At 44.0% G+C, this 16,846-nt stretch overlaps 1 protein-coding gene across 1 annotated transcript in view; it reads left to right on the plus strand.

Moving 5' to 3' along the window:
* LOC119461791 (general transcription factor IIH subunit 4-like) overlaps window positions 1-16,846 on the plus strand; it is a 76,599-nt gene that overhangs the window by 22,587 nt on the left and 37,166 nt on the right. The window contains exons 6-7 of the mRNA XM_037723172.2: window positions 8,397-8,511; window positions 11,145-11,213. Coding sequence (XP_037579100.1) covers window positions 8,397-8,511; window positions 11,145-11,213 — 184 coding nt within the window. The remainder of the gene's footprint in view (window positions 1-8,396; window positions 8,512-11,144; window positions 11,214-16,846) is intronic.

Below are 16,846 nucleotides of genomic sequence, written 5' to 3' on the forward strand. Positions count from 1 at the left end.
AACGCCAGGTGGCGGTTGCCACCAACCTGTGCGAAGAGTGCCATCACATCTCCTGCCATTCATAAAGCGAAATGAGCTAAAGGATCACTGGGTTAATCCGATCCATTTTGCGTTCGTGCATGTTTGTGGTCCACCATTAGGAAACTCATTCGCGGGTAGTGCGTAGTTTAGAATGGAGTTATGTCTGGCCTAGTTGTGTGCACTTCGCCCATTCCCCGTTATTGGTGTGTCCTGCATTCAGTGGCGTAGCCAGAAATTGTCAAATTTATTTCGGAGCAGGAGGGGATTCTCGGCCGGCCACTAGCCCTCCTGCTCCTCCTTCACCCTCTCTCTCTCTCTCTCTCTCTCTCTCTCTATATATATATATATATATATATATATAATGAGGATGCCCGTTTTTACCTTGCTTGGACAACACTTTGCTTAACTTCTGACAAACGTTTTTAATTGCTAAGGCGTGCAGCCACTTCGATCAAATTATGCTATCATCCTTGTGATATTTTAGAAAATGGTGATATTAATAAAGACTTTAACATTTTGTTTACATATATATGTATTTATGTAGCGTATCTTGATGCCCTAGTCGGTACATGACTTGGAAGAACGAACTGCGCTAATAATGGGACCAAACAAAAGACGGCACACTGGTCTGCTTGTTTAGCCCTGTTTTAGCGCTGGTTGTTTTTCCAGGCATTTATATAGTAGCAGCATTTACAAACCCATAGTGAACAAAGTAACCCATCGTGGCCTACCCTTTGCAGATATATTCTGCACATGCCCGAGAGATGTATTTTCCAACCACAATGTTCTTGTGCACAGACTAGCAGAACAATGCATTTTTACCATTGAACACCTTCGCCTTGACCACTCCAAACCCACTACTCAATCTTCTAGGTTTCGGTGATGGCAAAAGCATTTGAATTGCAACAATACATTTCTTCTGGGCGACTAGGTGTGCGGTTGCGAACCATGAGGACTTCAAAATTTCCCAGAAATTCTAAAGCCTTTCAGCTTGCGCTCCTCCATTTGAGAGACCACACTTTGAGGGAGATGAATAGAGTCTATGGAGAAGAGCTAAAATTCCCGTTGGGATTTGCAGTATATATGAAATAAATAAAACACCAAACAGCCAGGCAAGATAGCAAACTTGGATATTTGCAACTGGTTTATAAAAATCTGCCGTCTATTTATTTTTCGGGAATAGGAAAAGCACTGGTGTTTCTTTTAATTATTACTTGACGCAGAAAAAGTAAGGAGAAAGAAAGGCAAAGAGCAGAAAGAGACCTGTTGCAGCCCAGGTAACGGTGGACATAAGTGTTGTTTTCCAACCAGAGTGAGTGTTTCGGCCGTGGCTACATCTGGAAGAGGGCGGGCACTATTTTGCAAATTGCCGATTACTCAATTGCACTTTCAACATTCTGGGCATGCTATATTCTACATTTAAAATACAGAAACAAACCTTTGCGCTAGAAGTTCGATAGTATGTTATGATGCAAGTTTCACTGACTTTTCGGTGACCTGCTGTCCGACTTGTTTGAAGAGATGTTGTGAGGGAACTTGCGATCTTGGTATTGCAGTCTTCACCACACACGCATATCGTTATTTGATCATACTCCGGAATTGATAAGGCAAACAGTCCAAAGCACGACTGCTTTCTGTGTTAGAAGCCTTTGTCAAAATTATGCCATTCGTAGTTCACAGTAATATAAAGGCTAGTAACTCCGAGAGATTTGGAAGTGTTCTGTCTCCCGACACCTGGCTGTTCTGGAGACTGCAGAGACAGATGGGCTTTCGGCAACAAGTGTGACGACAAGGTTGGTGCACCTCAGCTAGGCTTCTGGCCACGGCCGTCTGGTGTCGAGGGATCGAGCAGTGACAAGACACTCTCCCTGCATCCATAATTTTTGGCCACCTTCGTTCTTGACGTCTTGTATGCACCCCCCCCCCTCTCTTTCCCCGTATCCATCACCCCACTCCTCTCATTAAAACTCTTTTTCATCAGTCACTGTCGCACTCGTCAACATTCCCCTGGTTGTGGAACGCGCGTCGCCCCCTAAAATTTCTATATTTCTGTTTACCTTTTCAAGGCAGCGCCGCTGTGTGGACATCGCGGACATTCACGTACCTCCGGTCCCACCTGTTTGCTGAGGCTATTGCTTAGTTTCCCTAGTCTTGTAACCCCGTCGTTCATATATTTTTACATGTGCAAATCAGTGTTCTATAGATCTTTCTTGTCCCATTTTTTGCGCGGTTTTCATTCTCAATGTGTACAAACTGGCCGAACAGCAAGCTCTCCAAGTTTTTTTTTTTACATAATGAAAGTCAAAGACAAGGAAAAAGGAAGGGGGGGGGGGGGAGGGGGTGCTTATTATGCGTTTCCTAGACAAGCAAGTCAAATCATCTTGAAATGATTTTCTTTAGCATAGCGTGGTTGACGATTCGGACAAGTACCAGAAATGAGGAGCTCTTTGACATCACGAAGGCCATGCGAGGCATTATGCCTCATATGGCTCATGAGGCAAAAAGTCCGGTGTTGTCGGCATTCGCCTGACCACGATGGTCCAAAAAGTCAAGTGAGCCAATTGAGCCAGTTGATGACGTCAGTTACGGCAAAGTTAATTAAGGCAGGTTTAATTAAGATAGAGTTCATTATGGCACACGAACCCACGACCATTGGTGGGAGTTGAACCCATAACCTTTGGTGGTAAGGCGAAGTTAATAAAGGTACAGTTAATTAAGATGTAGTTAATCAAACCACTTGAACCCATGGCCTTTGGTGGGAGTCGGACCCTTGACCTTTGGTGTTAAGGCGATATTAATTACGGTAGAATTAAGACACATGTTTATTTACGGTAGAGTTTATTATGGTACTTAATCTACGACCACTGATGTTAATTAAGGCAGGTTAATTAACGTGCAGTTAATTAGAATATAGTTAATTAAGGCAGTCGAACCACGACTTTTGGTGACAGTTGAACGCTCGTTCTTTGGTGGGAGTCGAACCCACGACCTTGCGTTGTGTGCACCTTGTGACAAACACCATTGGTTGACGCAATCACACAATGCATCAAAACGTTTCGGTCATGTAGTTATTTAACGATTGAAAGAGCATAGGCATCGCGAGGTCGTCGCAATGGTTTCGTTTTCACCCACGTAGGGATAACTAAGTGCCCCTTCTCGTCGCCTCTCCGTCCACGCCTCAAATATGCTTGCAGGGAGCAAGGTCAGGCTGCACATCTCTTAATCACGGAAGATCTCATCAGTGGTGCACTTTGTGTGTGCAGGCAGTGACAGGCACAAAGCAAGGGCTGGTCGTTCTCCAGAGAAAGACAAAATCATCATTCTTTCGAAAAAATAAAGAATGGTGTGGCTTCAGACAGCTTTCTACCTGCTTGTCGATTTTCCTTTCGATAAAGTTTTTCTTTCTCTCTACTCCCGTAATAGCTATGTACGTGTAATACGTATGCACCTGGGGGGAATGGCGACGCTGATAAACTTGTGTGTTCACTTCGAAAATGCCTCGAAACTGGCGTGAACGAAGCAAAGACCCCCGAAAATTTCAGGAATCTTACCAGATACAATAGCCCGTTGGCTTGCCCCTCTTGAAATAGGCTCTCCTAATTGTCTGCTCGCCCTACTCATGCCCACTGACCGGTGTGTATTCTGCAGGGGAGGCGAAATGTCCAAGTAAATTGCACTAATATTCACTATTGTAAATTCTGTAACTATTGTAAATGGGCCCTCTGTACTTTCTCCAATTGTTCCCTCTTCATTGCACCATTCCCCTTTCTGGCCAATGTTCAGGTGCCAGTCATCACCAGTGTGGCCAGCAAAATTCCTTTTCTTCGAACAATTGCGAATATTCACAATGATGTGCACCTGTTCTCTGGAACCATTTTTGATGCGCATGAATTGTGTCCGGCTGAATCATCATTGGTGACTGCTGAAAAATATTCTCCAAATCGCCATTTTTCCTGCAACAAAATCTGCTGCAAAATGCTCTTGGCCATTCCCACCACTGTTGATGTCATTATGACAGTTGTGAATAAGCTCTTAACTATTTGACATGTTATGATAAACTAATAAAACTTGGCAGGTATGTATACCTTTCTACTTGTTTTGCCACCTTTATCACTAATGTATGTGAAGTAACACTTTAAATAATTTGACACGAAACATTGGAGTGGGACCATTGTCAATAATATTTAGAACATGCTCGATTTATTGGCACCTGCTTTGAAACAACTTGTCACGTACTTTTGCCATTCTTTTGTCACTTCACTGATGTGTGTTTATGTGACTACATCTGCAAGCTATTTGTGCTTGATATGGAATAAGAATACTTTAAATTACTATAGAAGTGGTGCTGTGCTTCTAAATCTGAGGGGTCTTTATGTCAAATCCATTCTGCTGTGTGCTCTTAAAGGTATTTGTTTTCCTTTACCGCTATTCCTGTGCATTGCAGTAGGGATGAGCGAATATTCGGTATTGTCGAAGATGCAATCGAATAATTCTGTATTCGTTATTCACTTCGATTCGAATTCTGGTATTCAATATTTTCGAATTATTCGGCGCTCCCGAATAGGCAGCCAGAAGCCACGCAGGGCCGGTATACATCTTGGAGGCTATGCTTCACGCTGTGGCTGCCTACATTAACCATAAATCTCGAAGGCTATATGTTTTTGCACTAAAGAGCCGGAAATGTGCGACACAAAAGAGCAGGAACAGCGCTAGAGTACAACTGAAACGAAGCGGCGGAGTCCGCATCGCCATAGTCATCAGCGGAAATCGTACCGAAATGACAGAATGGCAGCAACGACAGAATGCTTCGTGCCTATTTGTGCCTTTATTGCGTTTACCGCCGCGCATAACAACGCGTTGGCTGCGGGATTTCATAGTCGCCATCCATGATCGCGTCAATAGCTGCCGCGGTTTCTTCCGCAACGGTTGCGCCAAAAAGTAGTTTCGTTTTGACTCAATACGCACGTCGGCCGCGTCCCTAAAAAGTTGCGTAGTGGCCATCCATGATCGCATAGATAGCGACCGCGGTTTCGTCTGCAGCGACTGGTAGTTTCGTTCTGACTTGGTGCGTGCGTTGGCCGCGTGCCTTAAGCACCGCAAAGTCGCCGTTCATAATCACGTTGATAGCGGTCGCGGTTGCGACAAACAGGTGTTTCGGTTTGACTCGGTGCAAAGCTGTCGAGGATGAAGAGCAGCGGCTACATCGTGATAGACGTGTGATCTGTTGGCGGTCAGCTTACTGGCAAAAAAATAATTGGGATGTGCGCGCGGTGGTGCAAAGCGTGCCGCAAATGATAGCGCGCCGCAGCCGTGCTGCAAAGGAAGTCGTGAGGCCTCGATCGCCGCTGTGAGAGCCAATCAGTCACGAGATGACGAGAATTGCAGCTTCCGCACTGCTTTTGTGCAAAATAGCAAAAGGATTTGCTCATCCATTACACTAATAAAATCGTGCTGATGTAGTAAGCATTGGCTTATTGTTTTCTGGATACCCTGATAATTCGGCATTCGGTTAATTCGGACATTTTTATTTTTCGCTCATGTAAAATTCGAATTACCTATAGGTTTTACTGTAATATGTGATATATACTATTTGAATTATTCGATTAGAAATTATTCGACCAAATCACTATTCGCTTCGAACCTCAAATTCAGTATTTGCCCATCCCTACATTGTAGTAAAGAATTCAACTGTAGACACAATCGCAGGCCCAAGTGGCATAAACTTCCCTCGTTTGGTTTGTTTCTTTCAAAGTCGAAGTTTAGGCCAACTTTCTGTGGGCACCATGCAGCTGCCACATAGCATGAGAAGATGAAGCAAACAGTGCCACCAACGACGGAAATTTCGTCAGTAGCATGTGAAACAAACATATCTCCAGAGAAGTGCTTGGAGCATGGATTGATCAGCGTCTTCTACTGTGGTTTATACAGTTTTCATTTCAGAATTTTTCTGAGCTTTAAACATTAAAAATTCTGCTATCCGGATATTACACTGATTGCATACTTAGAAGATGAGGGCACAAGAAGAAGACAGTGACTAGAGCGTCGGCAGAAATTTAGAAACCAATTCATAGTCACAATTAAACTAGTACATCTCTGTAACTCAGACATGCAGCCCTTAGTGCTCTTAGTGCTTCCACTGGCAGCAACATCCGACCATCTCGCCACTTTCAACAGGAAAGGGAAAAATTGTCATGCACCGACTGTAGTACGAAAGTACAAAGAAAACCCATAAGAGCTGCTCAGAAAGAAAAGCTTCGCAGTTGAAGAAAAATTTATCATGGTCCGGGGATTGAACATGTGACCAACGTCTTTCCGAGGTGGTTGCTCTACCATCTGAGCTAACCAGGAGACTAGCAGGTCAAACTAATGCACAACTCGAACCACAGGGATACTGAAAATGGCAAATCAGTTCTGCAGAAACTTGCGAGGTGGAGGAAAATTCATGAAAGGAAATGTCCTCCACCTAACTGCAGCAAGAAGCTACTAACTAAATTCATGTGGGTTTCCTTTGGAAATTTCTGAAGACAATTTTTCCCCTTCATGAATCTTCCTCCACCTTACAAGCTACTGCAGAACTGATTTGCCCCTTTCAACAGTTTACAGGCTGAACACATTGCGGTCACATTGGGTTTGTTGTTTTTCGCTCTGGTAGCACCTCATCAGCATGCCTGATGTACGAAGTCTGAACATATTTCGTGTGTGTGGTAGGATGCATCGGAAACTATGCAAATTTGGGTAGAAGGTTGACTGTGCAATCTCACCAATTTCTGCCATAATCTTGCAAACTCAAATGCTGAAAGTTGGGGATGATAATCATTGCTTGCAAGCAAAAATAGGTTCGTGAATTTTTATAAGCCCTGGTCTTTTCCTTTGATAAGCTTCTCTGCTGAGCTTCTGTTTAGCTACACCTCTGTGATCAGTTATACTTTTGGTTTTGCTGTGCATTTTATGACTTCCTCTGGTTGAGATAGGTTACTTGAATAAGTACGTAGTTGTTGGCTTCTTGCTGTTTGAACTAAAAGTTCGTATTCATGTTCTCACCAGCCATTGCAGTTTATTGTACCTAGGTAGTGTAGGTATTGCAATGTAGCAATGTAGGCAATGTAGGTAGTGCGAGGCGTAAGCATGGCCATAAATCGAAGATGGTGAATAAACTTTCGTAATTATGGTCCCAACCTTTCAACATCAATGTTGCAACATATGTAAAAATTTTATCATGTGAATTAATGCAAAAGGAGCAAGATACAAACTGTGCATTAAACTCGGCGAGTGCACATCGTAGCATGGGAGGTTATGTTTCTTGGCACGCTGAATATTTCATTTAAGCTACATTATAAAATAGTCAGTTGTGCAGGCTGCAGCCTGTTTAATGTTTAAAGTGCAAAATGTCAGTTTAGAGCTGCAAAAATTTTAAACCGTGCAGAACACCGTGACTGTGTCATACATTTCTGCTTCAGACTGTCATGTGGTTCACATGCTATCGGTGAAGTTTGTCCTGCAGGTGTTGCTGTTTGCTAAAGTGCTCATGGTATTATACGATGAGCACATAGCACCTTTAGCCAGAAATTCGTGTTTTAGAAATAAAGCTAGCTGGATGGTTTCATTGAAAATGGACTATTACTGGATGATTGACAAATAATAGAAAGGTTGTTCCAGTGAAGAGCACAGTGAAAATTGCTTTTAATTAGCTGGGGGGGCTTTTACATACACCATATTCCGAAGGTTGGACCATGCAGCATGATTTTACATTAGGTTTGGTCCATGTTGGTGTGTGTAAACTGCCATCAAAGACTAATTTAGTCTTACTTTGGTGCTGTGAAGTTAAAGTCTTAGGTTGTAGGGATTATGTTGGCTTTAGTGTACTCAGCAAGTGAGAAGTAGCTCGTATGACCTTGTATATAGAGCTGCTAAGTAAAATAGGTTTGAAATCTCCACCATTGTATCTAAAATAAATTGGGAATCGTTGCACGATTCCAACAGCAGTTGATTCTTCTAGTAGTAGTTCATATTCAATGAAGTAATCCAAGCAGTTTTATTTTAAAAGCACAATTTTGCCAATTGTCATTGCGTAATAAGAACAGTTATGTAGGTTGAATGGATGGTTCAGCCTGAGTAGCAGTCGAGTCCTCGCTTATGCTTTAGAGCATCTGAAATCTGTGAATGGTTATACATATCAGCACCCTCTGTAATGATGACAAGTTTTAATGTGATCTATGTGCATGATTGGTTTAAAGTATGTTGCAGTATTACAGAAGCAATCAGTGTGATTCAAATGTACTTTAATGCAAATGAGAGATTTGTATAGGGGTTGCTAGTTGCTCAGTTTCCTTGCTCTGTCCCCACCCTTACTATATGAGTGGCTCATGTGAATGCAGGGAAGAAGGGGAAGGAAGCTCCCCTTTGATCACAATGGAGGGCTTTCAGTTCTTGCTGATGGACACAGCTTCCCAAGTGTGGCATTTTGTACTTCAGTACTTGGACACTCTGGAGGTATGCATCATACTGGCCCTTTGCGATATGCCTCTACCTTGTTTTTCGCTGTATGTTGTAAATGAGGAGTTTAAAATGCAGCATTTCAGAAGGAAACTTAAAACAAGTTTATTGCACTTTGTGAGCTCCATTGTGCAGCATTATTTTCCCATCCTCTAGCAGTTTTGCCTTTTCAACCAGTTCCAGATACACATTGAGTTGAGATACATTGAGATGCAGACACATTGAGTGGCCAAGCCAGCAGAAGCGCATTTGCCGAAAATAATGCTCACATCTCATCGGTGTTTTCACATTGCATTGTTATAGAGTGTGTTGTCAAAACAACTATCACTCCCAGTGAAGCAGTGTTCTAGATGTTACATCATGAAGAAAAGGAAGTACTATCCCCAAAAGGGACCAGTCAAGAATATATTCCCAGTACTACTATTCACCCTTACTATCCCCTACTATCTACCCCAAAAAAAAAGTTATTTTACGCAGAGCGGCCGTATTCAACCTTAGTCAGTGTGCACAAGTCGTGCTGTGGCTGGTACACTCAAAGAAAAAAACAAAAAACGTCCGAGCCGCTCTGCACTCGCACAGTGCACTCTCTCTTGTGTTGTGAAGCATTTGAAAGCTCGCGTTCGCAGTGCAACAATGACCTCACAAGTAAGCAGTCTCTTGAATTATTCAACGTGCCTATCGCCGAGGCGACAGTGTCGCTGAAAGTGATTGTTGCAGAATACGTCCCCCGGCTTGCAGGCTTTCCACTAACAGTCGAGCACACATAAAACGATCCCATTTAAAGTGAACTTCCGTCTTCTACGAACAATTCATCCACACCTGAAAAGTTTTGCAAGGAGCCTATGAGAGAGCCGACCTCTTATAACAACCCGGTATCCTGCTTAGTTTGGTTAAAATAAGTGGAATGAACCATGGCATGGGAGCGCCTAAACGATCCTGGCACTGGGCCCCTATGTTACATTACACACAATGCAGCCAACCGGTGCAGCACCTTGACTTCTCTTTCCATTCTTTTTTTTTCCTTTCTGGCTCGCAGATGCGCTGCCACCGTAGCTGTGTGTCACAATCATGGCTGATTGGGTTGCCTTTGGGAATTTGTACAAAAAAGTACGGATTGTCAAAGTTTGATGTCTACCATTCTGAAAAAGAAAGGGAGGATAAGGGTGACAGTAAGTGAAAAATGGTGGCTACAATGTTTGGAAGTGGCTAAATCAGGCCACATATAAAGATGCTGACGATGCACTCTTCAAATGGTTTGTGACCTTCAAGGCATATGTGAGCATCGGGACGTGAGATGGTTTATGAGCGCCAAGGACTTTGTATTTCTTCTGAAAACCTTCAGGAATAAGCTGCTTTCAGAAAGCTGGCGTTTGCTTCCACTTAAAGAGAGAGGTTGTCCACAAAGATGATACATCAGCTCAGTTTTGCGGACACAGGTGGTTAATGCAGGCCATGCTGACCGTGGGAAGCACTGGAAGGCTATTGTGGCTAATGATGGTGTAGATGTCTTGGAGAACATCACCAATGAAGCATTCTTCAAATGGCACAACGAATTCCAGATGTGGAGGCTTTCAGCAAGGGCCTTGACCTACATGACGTGATGACGTGTTGACAACCTTTTAAGTGTCATTGTTGAGTCAAGACTACTTAACTATGCTTCAGTCATCTATCTCTGCCAGTAAGCGCAGTGTGTGTCATTTTTGGATGTCAAGCTTCTCTTCTGCACCTTGTTCAGTTCTTTATTGGCAGTTTTTACGGCAAGTCTGATTATAATTAACTTGATATGGTGAACATACTCAGCGCTACAACGGTGTTCATTGTAGCCAGGCTTGACTTCGGTGCTTCATTTGTTAGAGCTGTGTACATGTTGATGTTGTGTACCCAAGGGGTGCAAATTGGCGTCTCTTGTTTTTTTGTTCAGTTAAAGGCAGGTGTGTATGCTAGTGTTGTATAGCAGCTTGCTGGTTCTTCCTGTGAAGACACCGATCATACTAAATGTAAATTAATCTTTTTCTTTACCTGGAAGCAGCTCTATCAGACACTTTTTGCTGACTTGTCATCTACTAGGAACAGCAAGCTGGACATTTGTTTTGTTTCTCAGGTTATTTTTGTTGGTTTTTGCTATGGTGTAAAAAAAGTCCGTAATGTTATTGGAATGAAAGTATGTATTTCCCATGATTGATCACTGTCTCACTTTTTAATGACCAGCTCCTGGTGATTGCATTGTTCCTCGTGTGCATGTCTGTGCATGTGGGCACATATGTACAGTGCTCAAAAATTGAAATGGGAGCAGCAACTAATGCCTTTTAAGCAAAATTACAAGGAAGCGTGACATGTAGTCACTTAGTAGCCAGTTTCTAAGCATGGAGTAGTCCAAAGTGTACATTTTGGAGTCTTGATGAGGTCACTGCTGCAAATGCAGTTGATACTCAAAACAAAAAAATTAATTGAAGTAGTTTCGGAATTGTTCGTGTCTGAGTTTATGAGCACTGTACATGCACGTGTGTTTTGCCAAATCCACTAACAGTGTTATCACCTCTAGTCATGCCAATCATATCTTTATGTATTCCACAAATTTCTGTCCTCTGCTATTTGGTGGTAACTGGCGCAAAAACTTACTTTCTCTGCAGTCAAGAGGCCTGAACCTGGTGGAATGTCTAACCTTCCTTTTCCAGCTCAGTTTCCTCACACTTGGGAAGGTAAAGTGGCTTTTAGTTTGCTGAATCAGTTTGCCTTTTCTCTTGCATAATGCTGCAATAATTCAATCATATTTTGATGCATGCAACTTGTATCTTGAAACATGCAAGCCTGGTGCATACAGTGAACTCTCGTTAAGACGAACTCGGTTAAGAAGAATTCTCGCTTATGACGGAACAACATGGGATTGATTGTTTGGTTTTTCATAGACTCAATGCAAAAAAAATCCGCTTAAGAAGAACCACCTCAGACGCACTCTTCGGTTAAGATGAACTTTCAAACTGACCGCCACCGCCTCGCTGCGCAGGCTTGGTAGGGCATTCATGCGACAAGCGGGAAAGCGAAAATAACAAAAGGAACTTCCCCTGACAGAACGGCACGCGAGAGAAGTGAGAAAAACCACCCGCGCATGGGAATGCAGAGCCGGCAGTAAAGCAAACAAAACCACAAAAAAGCAGCCAAGAGAGAGAACAAGGGGGAATCTCCACCGGGCCGACCGGTTCGGAGTCGTCGTTGCCGCAATCCGCCTGCTTCGCTCGAAGGCGTGCGCACGTCGCAAATCGCGGGCAGAGAGAAAAACCGCGAGAGGAGAAAGAGAAAAACAAGGCAAAAAAAAACAAAAACGGAGTGACTCTGTCTACGTGAGCATGTGGACTCTCTCCACAACGCGCGGACCACGTGACCACCGCGGCCACCGCACCGCGGCCACCGCACCGCGCCACCGCCACGTCCCGTCCTTCATTCCTTCTGTCTCTTTATTGCCTCGACAGCGATCGGCTGCTAACGTACCGTGTGTCTCGCTCGCACAGCTTTTTTTTCTTTGCCTTGTTGCAAGGGCTAGTATGTCTGCTAGGGCAAGTGTTCAGCACAAGCCCATCACGCTTGCAAAGAAGGCCGAGATATTGTCTGATGTAAAAGCTGGCAAAGCCTCGAAAACTGAGATTGCACAGAAGTATGGAATTGCAAAGAGCAACTTGGCAGGAATCGTTAAGAACGAGGCACGAGTTTGCGCCGAAACGAAAGATGCGGACTGCAGCAAACAAGGATTTAGAAGATGTTTTCCTGGCTTGGATCCAGCGAGCTAGAAGTGCAAATCTGCCTGTCAACAGTGTTGTATTGAAAGCAAAGGCAGAAGAAGTTGCCCTCCGGATGAACATAAAATTCTCGTGTAGTGATGGGTGGCTTGACCGTTTCCGCAAAAGGCACGGGCTGGTTTTTCGGTCGATCGTCGGTGAGTCCGCCGCCGTTGATGAAGCGACATGCAACGATTGGAGGCTAACGAAGCTCAAGGATCTTCTATGGGAATATAACCCCAGGGACATCTACAACGTGCACGAGAATGCCGTTTTTTATCAGATGCTCCCGCAGAAGACGCTCGCGCTTGCTGGTGACAGCTGCACAAGGGGCAAGCACAGCAAAGTCAGGATTACCGTCCTCGTTGGCGCCAACATGACCGGAACTGACAAACTGAAGCTTTTTGTTATAGGCAAGTCGAAGTCCCCGCGTCGCTTCAAGAATGTCAAAACGCTTCCGGTGACGTACACGGCCAACGCCAAGTCGTGGATGACTCGGTCACTGTTTGAGCAGTGGCTGCGGGATATGGACCGCCGTTTTGTGAAAGAAAAAAGGCGTGTCCTGTTTCTTGTTGGTCGACAACTGCCCTGGTCATGGGCAAGTCGCTGGACTTGAAGCCATTCGTGTGGAGTTTCTGCCCACAAATACAACGGCGAACCTCCAGCCCATGGACCAGGGAGTGATCAGCAGTCTCAAGAGGCACTACCGCCGATCACTTCTCCAAAGGATGTTGCTCTGCTTGGAGAGCAATAAGCAGTACGTGGTGGACCTTTTGGCTGCTGTGCATTTGCTGAGCAATGCATGGAGCCAAGTAATTGAAGCGACAATTGTGAATTCATTCCGCCACGCGGGATTTGTCGCTCCAGACGATGACAGCCTACTTCACAGTCCAACCCAGGATTGCGGCAGTCACAACGAGGAGGAGGCTGCATTGCTTTCTTCACTAGGGAGCAAAGGCATCGTCGTGGACATGAGCACCTACGTCAGCGTCGACGAGGATGTGCAAACTTGTAGGGCGAACACAATTGACTCCATCATCGAAAAAGTGCTTGAGGTGTCTTCTGAAGGCAGCTCTGATGACGACGAGGAGGATGCTAATCCAAGGCCCGTGCCTGTGTCCTGCGAGGCAGCAGATGCCTACTTGAACTCGCTGGTGATTTTTTTCCAGCAGTACGAGGGCACAGAAAGATTTTTAAAGTCCTTAGGGGAAATGGCATCGTTTGTGTCTGCTCGCCAATTTGCCACGAAGCGGCAAGCATCCATCACGGACTGGCTGAAGCCCAGCAAAAGTTCAAATTGAGGGTGGTTTTCTATAAGGTGAGCTCGAATAAATGTTTGTTATTTTCTGCCATTGTAAGTCTCCTTCATTTACCGTGTTAAAGTAGGATGTTTAGGCGCATGTGGTTATGTTGCCATTTATTTTTTTGAGGCCCCTTCGGTTGAGACAAACTTCTGATAAACCGAACAAATTTTCGTGGTCCCGTCGAGTTCGTCTTAACGGGAGTTCACTGTACTTTGCATTTTTATCTTAAAAGCTGGCTTAAAGTTTCTGTGGGGCCGGGACATATGTTTATTTACACTGATCGCATTAAAGAAATGAATACTGCATCATATATTTTTTGAAAAGCATATGTAGGTTTATGCAAGTTTGAAAAAGTGTGCTCCTGTGCGTGATCCTTGTTTGTCATTGTTGGGAGTACAGGCTTCCACATTTCTAGTATCCCTGTCACACGTTCATTCTACATTGCCATAACCTGCTCTAATTGGAATCACTTTGGCAGGTGTGTTTTGAGAAATGGGCGTGTACAAATGCCAGAATGCGCGGTCAAGCTGTCATTTCTTTTTCACTCCTGTAGCTGAGTGTAAAGCTGCAGTGCTAAAGTGCTACAGTTACAACTGCAGCACTAAATATAAATGGAGCGTTAGTACGTAAAATAGGATAATTCAGACTCGTCCTGTTGTTCTTGCATGTGTGTGCATTATTTATTGGCAACAAACTTACTAATTTGGATGTATTTGGCTGCACACTGGTTAACAACCTTCGGGAGTGCAGCAAGTGCATAGTGCTGCAAAAGCGGCGCTAGCGTCAAACTGAATATAAGCAGCAAAATGAACATTGCCATAGTCATGAGCTGAAACCATACACGAATGACGGGAACGAATGCTTTGTTCCTATTTGTGCCTTTATTCTTGCATTTACCGCCGCGCATGACACCACTTTGGCCACATGCCTTCAGAGCTGCGTGGTCGCTATCCACGATAACCACGGTTTTGTCCACAGCAATTGCGGCAAACAGTAGTTTCGTTTTGACTCGGTGTGTATGGTGGCGGCATGCCTTCAGAAATGTGTGGTCGTCGTCCACGGTTGAGTCGATAGCGACCTCGGTTTCGTCCGCAGCAGTTGTGGCAAACTATTTTCGTTTCAACACAGTGCAATGCACGTGCTTCATCCTTTTCAGCGTGCAACAAGCTGAAGAGGATGAAGTGCAATTCTACCACAGCTCGCACGCTGGCGTTAAACCTGCTGGCTACATCGCGATGCGGATAATGCTAATCTCAGTGGTCAAAAAATAATCTGGATGTATGCGCGGTAGTGAAAAGCATGTCTCTGATGAAGACATGGGTCTTCCGCTGCCATCGCACTGTGAAGGAAGTTGTGAGGCGTTCCCCGCTGTGAGCAGCAATTAGTTACGAGATGAGAAGTGCAGATTCGTTTTGTGAATAAAAGTGTGTCAATGTAGTAATTAATTTTTTATTGTTCTCTTGATTAACCTCAATAAATTGACATAAGGTTAATTCGAACATAACTGTAATACCCTATTGTGTTAAATTTTTGTTTGCTTGCTTTTCTGCTGGTTGTTGCAGTGCCCAATCTTAGGTGTAGTACTTATGTATGGTATAAAGTTTGTACAAAATGTCATGAGCAGGGCTTTCTGTTTTGAGTTCTTTTGCAATATGTTAGGCTTCTGAAGGCGTGCTACAAATATAGTTAATCTTTTTATATTTATCTAAGGTATTAATGAAGGGCGCTCATCCGCTTGGCACAAATGTAAGTTTCGAATAGTATAATATGTTAACAGAAGCAATGCAATGGTTGAAGAAAATGTGTGCACTTTTCTTAAAGAAAAATTCTCCAATTCTTAGCTGAGCTTCTAAATTTATGACCTTTGCTCAGTCTACCACAATTGTAGAGATACTGTTGATGGCTTAGGAAAGATGACAGCGTGAAAGCTATTGCCTGCAAAGTGATGTGATCAGGGATGAAAGACAGAAATAGGAAAAAAAATGACGCACGTGCACGCACAGACATGCATGAAATGTACTACTACACACTGGTGTACCATATACCATGCAAACTCAAAAATGAAGGCAACGGTGAGGCATGATATTAACAGAGTGGAGCTGTGGCAGTGGCAATAAACAAAATAGCACATTCTGTAGGTCAGCTTTTTAAATGAAAGTAATGAATTTTTCGCTGTAAAATATTTTTCGTTCAGTATGGTATGTGCTCTGTTACATTTGTTTATTATATTTTTGCAGTGCGCTTCTGTGAGAGTGAGAGTGTCACGTATTTCGGTGGACTAAAGACAGACAGGGACAAGTCGAACGTTTAAGACAAACATTTATAATCGTAAAAACAAAAGGCAAAGACAGCACAAAACAAACAATTTACAGTACGAGTTAATTTTTGTAAGTTCTCCAAAGTCCGCAGCTACCTTGAATTGATAAGTCCAAACTATTAACATGGCGTCCCTCGACGTGGCCACGTCACGTCGTCGTCGCGGCTTCTGCCGACACGTCGTTGGGTCCGCCGATTCGTCGTAGACTCGAAGCCGCTGTGTCCGACGTTCGTCAACTTCTTTCTTCTTTATTTCTGCCATTGACTCCTCGTGTCTTCTTGTTCTCTTTTTAGCTTCTGCTTTTTCTTCTTCTTTCTTTCTTCCTTTATTGGCACATGACATATGCCCACCTTCAAGAGTTTTTCCATGTGAAAAACTGCCTTTCATCTTCCTCCTTGTATTGATGTTTCTGCCATCTTCATATCTCGGTCCACCACCAACACCAACATGCCATGTGTTTCACCACTTTCGTGGTTTGCACCAATCTGTACACTCACTGCACCTCACTTCACGTATTCACTTCACTGCACACACCAGAGTTCACTATTTAACACCAAAAAGTCATTGTCGCACACTGCTACAGTTAAACCTGCTTATAACGAACCTCCATATAACGAATTCCTGGATATATAACGAAGTTTTTCTATTCCCTGCCATTACTCCATAGAAGCACATGTATTTGAGACCTCTACGTAACGAAGTGGCAGCGGAAGACCCCCTCGATATAACGAATTTTCCCCTCCGACATCCTAGAGATTTCGGCCCAAATTTTGTCATTTTTGCGTGAGCAGCAACCGGAAGCACCTTCTCCGCCGCGACGGAATGCGAAGCGAGCGCACGTGTGCGTGCGTGCGAGCGTGTGCGAGGCGGGCCTGCATCCCTCGACCCGGCGATCTTGCCGCCGCGGGCGTGACCTTTCCCCCTCCCTAATTCAAACCTGA

Source organism: Dermacentor silvarum, chromosome 8, assembly GCF_013339745.2.
Source record: "Dermacentor silvarum isolate Dsil-2018 chromosome 8, BIME_Dsil_1.4, whole genome shotgun sequence".
In the NCBI taxonomy this organism is placed as follows: Eukaryota; Metazoa; Arthropoda; class Arachnida; order Ixodida; family Ixodidae; genus Dermacentor; species Dermacentor silvarum.